The sequence below is a fragment of the Arachis duranensis genome, chromosome 5 (genome assembly GCF_000817695.3).
Source record: "Arachis duranensis cultivar V14167 chromosome 5, aradu.V14167.gnm2.J7QH, whole genome shotgun sequence".
In the NCBI taxonomy this organism is placed as follows: domain Eukaryota; kingdom Viridiplantae; phylum Streptophyta; class Magnoliopsida; order Fabales; family Fabaceae; genus Arachis; species Arachis duranensis.
The window spans coordinates 85,382,976-85,395,936 of record NC_029776.3 but is presented as its reverse complement, the minus strand read 5'-3'; the positions used below and the strand labels follow the sequence as shown (position 1 = coordinate 85,395,936).

Here is a 12,961-nt window from a genome sequence, read left to right as displayed (position 1 = left end):
AATAATTTTATAACATATTGTGATTTTTTTAGAAATTACCGGCTTTCTTTTGCATGCATGCAATGCCATTGAGAGGAACAAGGGTTAGTTTGGTTTTTCAGTGTGGCAATTCTATACCTTGCCGCGTTGCATGGATAGCGGATAATGAAGCTTATTTAACAAGAGAATGGTTTGAATTTGCACAAAATTCTAAATGTTAATATTTACGATGTTATTTCAGTTGGTTATCGTTACGAGAATGACTCTATACTATACGTGACTAAGAACTAGAATAAATTCAATATTGTTTAAGTAATTTGGTTTTAATATTAGTATTTGATTAAATTATAATTAGAAAATTTTAAATTATTACCTCAATTTATATATTATGATTATTTTTCGTAGATGTACTATTTTTAAATAATTTAATAATTAATAAAATAAAGTAGTGTCAAATATATTATTTAAGTTTATTTTTATCCTTTATTTCTTTATTTGTATTTTTATTATGTTTGACAAAAAATCTCTACCTAAACATATAGTTTTTAGTGGCCTAAACACAATTTTGTTGCCAAAAAAACCAATTTTATCCATAAAAAAAATGAAACATGTATCTTTTGATATTATATTAATATAGTAAGTAGACATTATGATATAATAATATCTTTAATTGTATTATAATTATCTCATAAATAATGTATAATTATATTATTTTAGAAAATTTTTTTCATTATAATTATATCAAATCAATATTTAATTATGATAAAATATGTTAATTATAATTAAATCATAAAATTATAATAATTACGATAGTTATGTTATATATTTTAATCATTTATGTAAGTAAATAAACTAGAAAACAATCAAATCAAATCATGACGGTAAATAAATAATATAGAATATTATTATATATTTAATTGCATTATAATTAGCTCATGAATAATATATGATTATATTATTTTAGAAAAATATTTTTATTATAATTATATCAAATCAATATTTAATATATTATTTAAATCTAACTTTTATATAACAATAATATTATATATATTTATATATCACTTTTTTAAACTCATTCTTACAAATATATATTGGCATATAATTAATATAGATAACATATATACTTAATAAATATCTTTATTAAATTAATTATAACGATTAATACAAGATAATCTCATAAGTATAACCTAATTATAGCAAGAATTTTCATAAAAATAATTGACTACTAATTTGAATATAATTGATATAGTTAAATTGATACAACCTATAAGATTGAGAATATGTAGCAATTATAGCAATTATTATATCAATTATAATAATCATTCACGTGACTTCATATACAGTAATTTTTGAATTATAATTGTCACATAATTATACTTGAATATTATTTAATTTTAGATGTTTTATAGGTAATATTCATTATCACATGAATTATCATCATTACATAATAATAATAATAATAATAATAATAATAATAATAATAATAATAATAATAATAATAATAATAATAATAATAATAATAATAATAATAATAATAATAATAATAATAATAATAATAATAATAATAATAAAGTCTACACGGTACATGCATTATATTTTAAAAAGATAAAATATATTTTAAAAAATTAGAGTATTAATAATCAATTATGATTAATATCAATATCAATAATTAATTTTTATAATTATTTTTTGTACTATTAAAAGCTACATATAGTGTTTTTCTTTTTTTAGAATAAAAAAGGTTGTGATTCATAACATTTTTGTAAAGTTATATCGTATGAACATAAGATTAATTAGATAACAAATTGAATTTTAATTAATATGTTTTATTTTCTGCTCATATTTTTTCATTAATTATTTTACTTTTTATATTTACACTAATATTGAATGTAAAAAAAAAAATATTGAATGTTATCTATTTTATTTATTTAGATTCATAATTAAATATGATATAATTATAGCAAGTATCTAGGATTAATAATAACATGATAGTATAATTTTAAGTTGTATAATATAATAAAAAATGTAGCAATTATGTATGCTTCCTATATAGCAATAATATTATATATATTTATATATCTCCTCTTTTAGCTCTTTCCTAAAAATATTGGCATATAATTAATATCGATAACATATATATTTCATACCTAAGGGATACTAACTACGATTCTATCAACAGTATTACCTATGATAGATTATGTAATGAAAAAGTTTGAAAAATAAAAATAAGAATTATAAGGTTATAAAAAGTCTCATCCAAATTTGACAAGAACAACATGACTTACATAGAAATGGTTCTTATGGATAATATGGTAAGTTGATTATTTTTCATGATTCTTTCAAGTGATGCTAGGTCCATTTTATAAATATTTTTTGTTTATATTTTAAGTTTATTTGATAAATAAACCCTTGCACGAATTAAAAATAATGCGATTTTATAGATTTATAAGTGAGTGCTAATAGCCTTTAAAATTTGTTTTAGAGTGTGATAATAGCCAATATGTTTGTTGGTAGATTTAACTATTACTATATTATTTATGATCACATTCAGTATATATGTCTGATTTATTGAATAAAATAGATTATTAAAATCGATTAATAACTATTTCAGAGTTAATCCAATTAATACTAAATTTAAAAAAATAATGCATAACATATTATTTTTTTATTAATCAAATTATTATAATTTAAATTAATTTTAAAAAATAATTTAAAATTATAATTTCAATTTTATCACGTGCATGGCACGGGTAATTCCACTTGTTTAAATATATAATCAAATCAAATCAAATCAAATAAATTAAATCGAAAAACACTCTCAGAAGCATGCCACGTCAGCTTCATCATTAAGTAAAGACATCCGATTTTTATATAATAGAATAGATTTTATTATATTTTCTCTTTCTATGGGAGTAATGAGCCTTTTTAATCACTTTTGACTCACTTTTGTTTTATTATTAGTTTTTATTCTCCTTATTATTAGTATGGAGCATTTAGATAAATTAATATTTAATGATAATGGCAAATAATATATCTATTTTATAGTATTAAAATGAAATGAAATATATATATAAAATTTACATGCCATTATTTTATATAAAACTAATAGTTAAGAGCCGTTAAATGATAATTTAATTAAATTTGTGAAATTATTAAACGACTTTTAATTATCAATTTTATATAAAAATAACTACATTTAAATTTTTACCGTAAAAATATAGTAATTTGATATAATATTTCAATTCATAAATTTCAAGTTAGACACACACTCAACACTGGTTGGCTTATCAAAACCACACTATTTCCATCTCTAAAATATAAAAGCATATACCCTTCTTTTCTTTTCTTTTCTTTTTTTCTTTATATAGATTTTAATTATATTAATTAATCTCAAAGACCTTGTTAATTGGTAATACTTTAAAGGATAAAGATATAAATATATTGAAAGATAAAAAAATTCGTTTAATAAAAAGACGTATAATTTACAATATTAAAATATTCGTTAATTATGTAGGTAAATAATATGGTTGTTTGTTTACTACTCTAAAACTAAGTTAGTGGAGACATACATATTAGAAGATTAGAAGAGTAATTTTTTTTGGTGGTAAATAATAAATTTGATGACTCATAAAAAAATTTATTTCGTTTGAATGCAAACTTTTACATTACTTGAGCTTTTATATTTTGTTATCTCTTTCACTTCCTAAATTTGGAAATGGTAGTATAATTACAAAAGAATGGTGTATTCTTAGCATATTTTTCTTTTAGGTAAAGGGTTATTTTAGTTTTGAGTCAATAACTTTAATATTTAAAATGTTTTATTTTTGTCTAAAATTATTTTAAATAAATTTAATGTTGTTGGACTTTTTTAAAAAAATAAATAAAATAAATAACATATTTACTTATTTATATATTTTTTAAGATATTCACACTTTTGTATTTTGTTTGCTATCGTTATATGGTATATGATGAGAATTATTTATATCTATCTAGTCTATGTGATCAATGTGATAATATATTACACTTTTCTGGTTTGTAAACGAGATAGTTACGACTATATCTCGTGTTGAATGTAAATAAGGTAGCAAACAAAATAAAAAAAAAGTGTAAATATCTCTAAAAATACAAATAAATAAATATGATAGTTATTTTAAAATTTTAATGTTATTTCACCATTTAAATATGGATAAATATTAAATAATAAAAAGGTTATTAATTAAATAATTTATTTTCTAATGTAAATATTTTAATATTGTGATTTAAAAATATAAAAAAAGTTATTAATGTTTATGTGATAAAAGGTATTAAGATTTACTTGTTGAATAAGTTGGTTGACAATGAAGATGCCAACATAACAATAGATGAGTTAACAATACTTGATTAATCAATTATGTTGTCATTGTATCAGTTTCAGGATGACAAAAAGTAAATAGCTTCGGATTGTGGAATAAGGGAGTATTCTACACAGCATCAATAAATCCCGTTGACGATTACGTAAGCATACATTTCATGCTTATTTAGGTGTGAATCAAACTTTAATGAATTTAAATCTGTAATATCAAGTAATTATACTTTTTCAAAATTTTTAATTTTAGGTTTTTTTTAAATTGATACACTTCTGAATTAAAATCTCATATATATTTGGTATTTTGAGAGAGTTTATTTTAAAAAGACTACAGATTTTTATGTTTCAATTGATTCTTTTTTTTTATTATTATTATTTTTAAAGAAGAAGATTTTTTTGTTTTTAACCAAAAACATACACATGCACTAATAAATCCCGTTGACGAATACGCAAAGATACATTTCATGCTTGTTTAGGTATGAATCAAGCTTTAATGAATTTAAATATGTAACGTTAAGCAGTTTTGCTTTTTCGAAATTCCTAATTTTAGGTATCTTTTAAATTGATTCACTTCTGAATTAAAATCTCATATATATTGGGTATCTAGAGAGAATTTATTTTAAACGAACTACACATACATAAAATTTGTTATAGGTTTATTTACCATTTAAATGTTAGAATAATGTTATTATTTTATGATAATTTATTATACTTTATTTTTTTTGTCTATCATTTTATTTAATTTGAATATCAATAATTAAAAAATTAAACTAAGAGTAATTTTAATACAACATTACTAAACAATACTTCATAATAAAAAGAGAAAATAGTGAAAGAATTTTAATATTGTTATTGATTAAGAATATAAGTATCTATTCAACTCGAGATAGATAAAAAAAATAGTTAGAGTAAAAATATATAAGATATAGTTTTTCATGGATAGTACATGAAAAAAGTCATCAAATAAAATATGATAAAATCTTTGTACAAATTTCATATTATTTAAGGTTTTCATTATTTTTTGATGCATGTGAAGGCGAATAATTTTTTTCTTTTGTAAGATCCATTTATCTTTGTGGAATATGTGTATATATAAAAGAAATTTTCTTCTAACATTAACATTACAAATTTAGAAAGGGCCATGGACCTGGAATGAAGACATGATTCTTATCAAAGCCCACAAGGAAGTTGGTGAAAACAAATGGGCCGAGTTTCAAAGAGAATAACTCCATCAAATACCCGTTGGATACAATTAAGAGGATTAGGCCCACATAAAAGTTCAAGTTCATTAGGCCCAATAATAATAATTTTAATGGGTCAAAAATGCTCAAAGCCTATATCAATACAGTGGGTGCAGCCCAAGCAAAAGTAGCAACTTCATCTAAGTCAAAGTCAAAGTCGAAGAATGATTCCAACAAGAATAAGGGCAAGGTCAGGGTTAAAATTGATCTCAATTCTACTCCCTTTTAGAGTTTTCAAATGATGACGTCATCGACATTCATGGAAGTGATGTTGGTGGTGAATATGGCAACTAGGTTTAGGGTTGTGCGGTGAATGGTTGTAGAATAAGAGCTGTTGGATAAACTCACAAGACTATTTTATATTCGATTTCTTAAAAACTTAAAAAGTTGAATTTATGGGTTGAGTGTTCTATTTATGAAGGAATTTGAGTTTGTTTTGTTAAGATATTGTCAAACTTTAGTTTTCTTACTTTTTGGTGTTATTAATGTTGTGATTTGTGAAGAATGTTTTTATTTGAAAATGGGTGGATTCTTGAATGATGCTTTTGTTGCTAGCGGAGTTGGATTATGCAGAAATAATAAGGAAGTGAATAAAAAGCGTAATATATCTTGCATGTCATATTATCATTGATTGTCATAATATTTCTTCAAAAACAATTTCACTCCACACATCATCATAGCATTCACCTTAAACATAAGTTTTTCTCTATTTTTAGTTATAGAACTATCCCTTATTGGTGTGTTAATTTTATATATATAACAAATTAAGCACATATGAAAATATTAATGTAGAATCAAATTATATTTTCTATGCAAAGAAAAACTAACTGTAAAAAAAAAAATGTAAAATGTTGATTGGTTATATTTGCTTTGAGTAACATTAAGATTGTTCATTTTATGCAGCCTTAGTTTGTGGCTTTGGCTTTATCTGCTTCACCCTTGAATACAAGAAAACTCCAACAAGTGCAACACCAGTGCCTGCAACATTAACACCATTACAAAAATATCTTACAGATACTTCAAGTTTGATGAAAATTCAGGTGCAGTCAACTTCACGTAGTTGATAGCTGAAAGCCGTTATATGAAAATTTAGTCAAATCACTCAAATCATCTAACGGCTCTCAACTATCAACTTCACGTGAAGTCGACTGCACCTGAGTTTCCACCTTCAAATTTTGACTGTACTAAAATTTTAAAAAAGCGACAGATATTTTAAAATGGAGAAGTTCATTGGCGACTGACCGAGCGTGTTGAGTGGCGAGAGAGGAATTTGGAAGAAGATAACCGAGGAGGCGATGACAACGACGCGCTTCACACAGTTCCCTACGGAGTGGCTCACAGGTGACACCATTTGTAATATTCCATAAGATACCTGCATGCATATAATTGTTGAGAAGATCAGTTCCAACAAACATTCATGAAGTAAAACGTTACAAATTTGGACATCTTCTGAGTGTTAATCTTCAAAATCAAATAGGTTGTTAATCTACATCTCATCATATTAGTGTCTCAAGCATCAATTATTATTATTAGAGTGATAAAGTATGGAGAAGTTTTAATTAATGTTTGACTTTTATGTATTCCTAGCTTCTGCATTTTGTAAAAACACTTGCATACTAATTTAATGTGTCAATAAACATGTTTTATACAAAAAAACTAGTTAATAAATATGACATCATTCATAGAATATATATACATAGATTTTCTATAGAATTGCATATACAAGAGGAAGTTTGTTTATGAAATCTAAGACAAGAAAAAGGGAAAGGAAAAAGAACTTGTATGAAACATATCATGAAATATGATGCTATGAGCAAAGTCACAAAGCAAAATTTGAAAGGCCTCACCTGCTGGTATGCATGGAAGCAGAACGCCGCCAAAACCGATCTCACACATAGCTCTCTAACATTCAATCCTTGGCATGCCTACATTCAAAAGAAAAGCATACTATTCAAAGGAAAATGCTCTCTTTAAACAAGGAAAAATAGTGATACAAAAGTGGAAGAAGCATGCATGTTTAAAGAAGCTCATCTACATACAGCAGATTGCAGGTACGACGGAGTAAACTTGACACCCTCCAAGAATATAGTAAATGGAACCAAAAGGATAAAGGAAATGATGGTTATCAAAGAGTAGAGGTTGATATTGTCCAAAGTTTCCTGTTAACAACAATCATCAATTTATTAGCAGTAGTACTAAAGATTTAAAAGTGACACATTTGCCATTTCTTCGAAAAATACTTCAATTACCTCTTCATTGACCATGAGTTTTTTGCTCAAAACGTTCCGCGACTGGTTAGTAAGGTTAGATGCCATAGCAGTAGCAAAGCCAATCCTGTTTGGTAAGGTAGCAGAATTAGTTATTCGGTATTGTCTGCGAAGAAACTCTGCATTCAATAGCACTAGTTTGTTCAATTACCAATTGAAGGAGACTTCAGTCATTGATGCCAGTGCTACTCCTCCTACTATCGGTACAAGAGAAGAAACTACCGCAAAAGTCGGCGTCTGTTCATTTAAGGATAAAACTGGAGATCAGCTAAATGCAACTATTACATTGTATTGCGGCAGATCAAATATAATACTTTACATCCATGAAAAACCAAATCCTATGTGGATGACAAATATCAAACTAAGCAATTGAAATTAAGTATGTCCATTAGAAAGGAGTGTTTCGTCAGAAAGACATGAATTTGTATACTAATATAACTACTCAAATTTCATTCTCATGCTATCCAAGTAGATTTCAAGCTCTCTCCTATCTTGATAGTCTTTTAAAAAACTCTTCATGACAAAATTCGGTTTGTGATATTACACACAGCACCCCTTTATTTGTCAAGCCGTAAAACATGATTGGTGTCACATTTACTACAAAATCGTACCGAGTGACATATACCTTAAATTTCAAGAGATGTTAATGTCTGCTTTTTACAAGGAAATGAGGGTAATGTGTAATATCGCCTAATCTCAGGCCAAAAATATAACCAATTGAGTCTTACATGATCAAGTAAGAAAGTGCATGAAAAATTGAAAGTGCTTGAACATTACCTCACCAAGGAAGAGGGAGGAAAGAACAACAGTGAAAAATGGCTCCATAGCTTTAATTGTGTGTGTGAAAGATACAGCAACCTTTCCAAGACTAATGTTGGTTAGAAGATTCCCCATGGTGTGAGCCACAACCAGTGGAAGAATTGCTACAAGCTAAGATTGAATACAAACAAAACCAACCAATAAGCAATTTTGAAATCAAAGTGGTACCACACTATATGGATTAAGAGAAATACTTGCATGTTTCGGAATTTCTGGAACACATTTAATGTGTGTTTCAAGAGCATTCATATCCACTCATTTTCTAATTTACTTTTTATGTAACTTCTAACTATTATAAATGAAAAATGAGTGATTGTAAATGTTTCTCGAACACGAACCAGACTTGCTCCAAGAACATGCATGTATTTCTCTATGAGCCAATAATCTAGTTTGATCCAAAATTACCTGTGAACGAGTTATGTTTGGTCTGGGATGAAGATTAAGACTCCAGATTAAGTTAATCATCAATGAAGCAAAGCCAAATTGAAATGCTGTAACTGTTGCTGGAAATGGATAGACTTTTAGAACCTAATAATCAACCAGTGTATTGTAATTGAGAACAGAACACCAAAAAAAAAAGAATTAAAAAATAAGAAATAAAAACATAATAAACAAAAAAACCCCTAAACCCCAGAATTCTTTTCATGAAACAGTCTATGTTTGACTTTAAAGATTCAAAATTTAACATAAAAATGTCCCATTCACTTTCACTACTACTACCACTTCTACACAATTTCACTAGTATCATACATTGGCAATAACTAACTAAAAGGCAAAATCTTTTTTGAGTGAGAAAATTAAGAATGAACCTGTTTGTTGTAGATGTTGAAGTAAATGTTCAAGAGGTACCAAGTTCCGAACATGGCTCCAAGCTGAAGGGTTTGAATTAAACCAGCTGGTTTGATAGGTTCATCACTCTTAGCTTCAGGAACAGAAGCAGCAGCAAGGACCTTGAAAGATTGAATTTTTGGAGCTGAAATGGGGAAAGGAGGTAACTTTTGTGATGGATATGATAAGAAGGGTCCTCCTCCTCCACCACCATTGATGGTGAACCTGAGACTGAGTGGTAAAGAGGAAGAAGAAGAAAATGGGTGAGAAAACTTGGATATGACTATGGAGTGTGAAATCATGGGAATGGTATGCATTGTTGTGAAGTTTGCACAGATCAAGTGAGAGAGAGAAGAACAACAAGGAGACATGGCCCTTGCTTGTAGTTTGTTGCATGAATGAATGAAATTACAAAAGATTCAATTTTCTTAGAAATAATATTATGTAAGAGTTAATTGCCAATTTGGTATTCTAAATATTGAAACGCTGATAAAAAAGTTTTTGAAAAATGCTATTAATAAATATTTTATTTTTTATAAGTGATAAAAAAAATTGTATTTAAAAAATAATTTATTTATTTGATTTGAATTTTTATGACTATATTTGAATAAATATTTAGAAGGTATATAAAAAAATTTCAAAATAAGCACACCTATGGTTGTTAATATTGTCATAAAAACAAGAGTTTGTTTCATGAATGAATGAAATTACAAAAGATTCAATTTTCTTAGAAATAATATTATGTAAGAGTTGTTTTTGAAAATATTATTAATAAAATAACACATAAGAAAGACAGTCTCGCTGAATACTATTCTCAAATTCTTTCTAAGGCAAAGGAAGCTCCACTTGGGAAGAAAGGGTCCTCATTGCGGTCTTTGCCATGATGTCTGCTACTGTATTTGCATCTCTCAAGATCAACCGAAGATCAGCACGCCATTTCCAAGACATGATATCTCGAATTTTTAACACCAAAGGATCAATAAACCCAGAGCAATCTTGTGAATTATTGACAATAGTAAAAGCCTCCACACAATTTGTCTCACATATAATGTCTCTTTGTCCCGAGTCCCATGCTAAAAGAAAGCCTCTCCAAATAGCAAACAACTCTCCTTGCAAAATGCTACGGCTCTCAATTGTTCCCAGACAGCTTCGTTGCCACCTTCCCTTCCAATCTCTGCTAACACAAGCAAAACCAACTCGAGCACCACTGTCAGGATAGCTAGCATCACAATTAATCTTAAAGGTACCCACTGAGGGGGGAATCCAAGAGCCACTAATGGTTGAGGGGATAGACAGTCGTTGCAACTCAAAAATATTTCGGAGCTCCTTTTCCAAGGACAAAGCCATACCAATCACCTTGTCTGTGGTCCAATGGTCGTGAGGATAAAAGATCTCGTTATTCCTCGAACGCCAAATCCACCAGAGACCAGAAAAGAATCTAGAGGGGCGTTGTTTGCTATTATGTAAGAACCAACTCATCAAATCCACTGGTTGATCGGAGATCCCTAAAGCTTGTCAAACAAGTTGGGCTTTTGAACAATCCCGAATACAATATAATACCGATTCCTGACCTGAGAAACATCGTGGACAGCTATCTGTGTGCGAAATACCCCTCCTAAAACGAAATGCAGCAGTAGGAAGAGTCTCCCGAAGACATAGCCAGGCCAAAAATTTGATTTGAAAATGATTTGAAAATGTGATAAAACTAACTAATAACTATTATATTTTTTATAAGTGATAAACAAATTTTTGTATTTAAAAAATAATTTATCTATTATCTAAATTTTTTTACAATATTTAAATAAATATTTAAAAGATACATAAAAAATTTAAAGTAAAATTTAATCTTTAAATTTTTTTTTAATTTTTTAGAAAAAAATCCAGTAAAAAAAAATTAAAATTTACTTAGACATAAAATTACCATAAAAAATTATATCAAAATATAATCTTAATATTCTCTTTTTAGAATATATATATTTTTGTTTTATGGTATTTTCTAACTCGCACGTACAAAAAGAGATTCGAACTTCCGTCACTTATTTAAACAAATTAATAAACTAACCTATTTGTTCATCTATTATTATTATTATTATTATTATTATTATTATTATTATTATGCAAGCAAATATTATCCAAAATACTATATTAAAACTGTAGTGACTCGGAGAACATAACGAAAGAAGAGAAATTGAGAAATGCGAATAGTAAAACATACGTGCTACAATTAATAAGAAATCTAACCGAGATTTTTTGATGATCTATTTTTACTATTAATATAAATTTTATTTTTGCAAATAATTTTTATACTTTGATTCTAGTATCATAACTAATATCAAATTTACATAAATTTTATGTCTACAAAAGAAATAATAATTCAAAGAGAATAAGCATAAGTTACATGAACTAACCAAAATGTTACTATCATTTATTAAAATTGAGTTGATGAAATTCCAAGTTGTCATAATCTTACTATTGCATCAAAGTAGGTATAGATTTTTGCACACCAAAAAAAAGTTGTTATAGATTTGAAGTATTATTATTCGATACGTATAAAATTATATATGAGTGATTTTTTTTGCTTTTATTAGTGTGGAATTGTCGATAGCGTCCCTGCTTCCTTATAGTTGCAGGAACGTGAAAAATGAGAGAGAGAGAGGGAAAAAAAAACAAAGTGTCAATTTGCTTCTAATCTAAAATATTTTCGATTTTCATGGGAATTTACAAGTTGATTATGTGATTGAAAAAATTCAATTAAAATATTTAGTACTTGATATTCTCAACAATTATATCTTACCACTAATAAAATTGTTGAGGCTAGGAAAACTGTCACTTGGTCACAATTAAAAAATAATATCCTAATTTACAATTTAGTTTTAAAAAATTCAGATAACAAGGAACATCAAATAGTTATCTTATTGAAAATTTTGTAAATTTATTTATCGAGTCATTTTTAATTACATAAATGATTTTATTTGTAAGATCACAAATTGAAACAAAGACACCCAGGCGTAAATTAAAATTAAAATACTATTATAAAATAAAGCACGTTACTCTCGCTATTCACCTGTGGTATTATTTTTGAGGCTGATATCATCTTAAAGGCTACTCACCATTAATGGACCATCCAAATCTGGCATTATACATTTAAAGGTTAAGTATACCCAATGGCCATGATAATGCTTAAAGAATGATGAGGTGATTGGCTGAGAATTATTTTGAACAAGAACAATTATGTTTCCTGAATCAGAGAACCACAGATGTTAAGACACATTGGACTATTTAGGTTTGTATGTTAGTGTTATGTGTGTCCCACAAAAGAATGTGTTGAGTTTTCAACCACTGAAAACTTGTTAGGATTTTCTATCATTTTCACTTGGTTGTTAGAACATACCTATCAAATTTAAGATAATTATAGTGTTATGTAATTCAGAGTGAGAGTGAGAATGAGCTTGATGTTCCAAAATGAGAAAGTTGGCAGGAGA

At 26.9% G+C, this 12,961-nt stretch overlaps 1 protein-coding gene across 1 annotated transcript; it reads right to left on the bottom strand.

The window, feature by feature from the left end:
- Positions 1–6,338: 6,338 nt before the first annotated feature.
- Positions 6,339–9,847, bottom strand: LOC107490064 (phosphoenolpyruvate/phosphate translocator 2, chloroplastic; the record flags this gene model as incomplete). The annotated part of the gene is given in 9 exon segments (XM_016110830.3): positions 6,339–6,543; positions 6,808–6,937; positions 7,413–7,490; positions 7,605–7,724; positions 7,815–7,899; positions 7,984–8,069; positions 8,610–8,762; positions 9,057–9,179; positions 9,461–9,847. Coding segments are annotated over 9 exon segments (1,194 nt in total). The 3' UTR covers positions 6,339–6,460.
- Between the last annotated feature and the right edge of the window lie 3,114 nt (positions 9,848–12,961).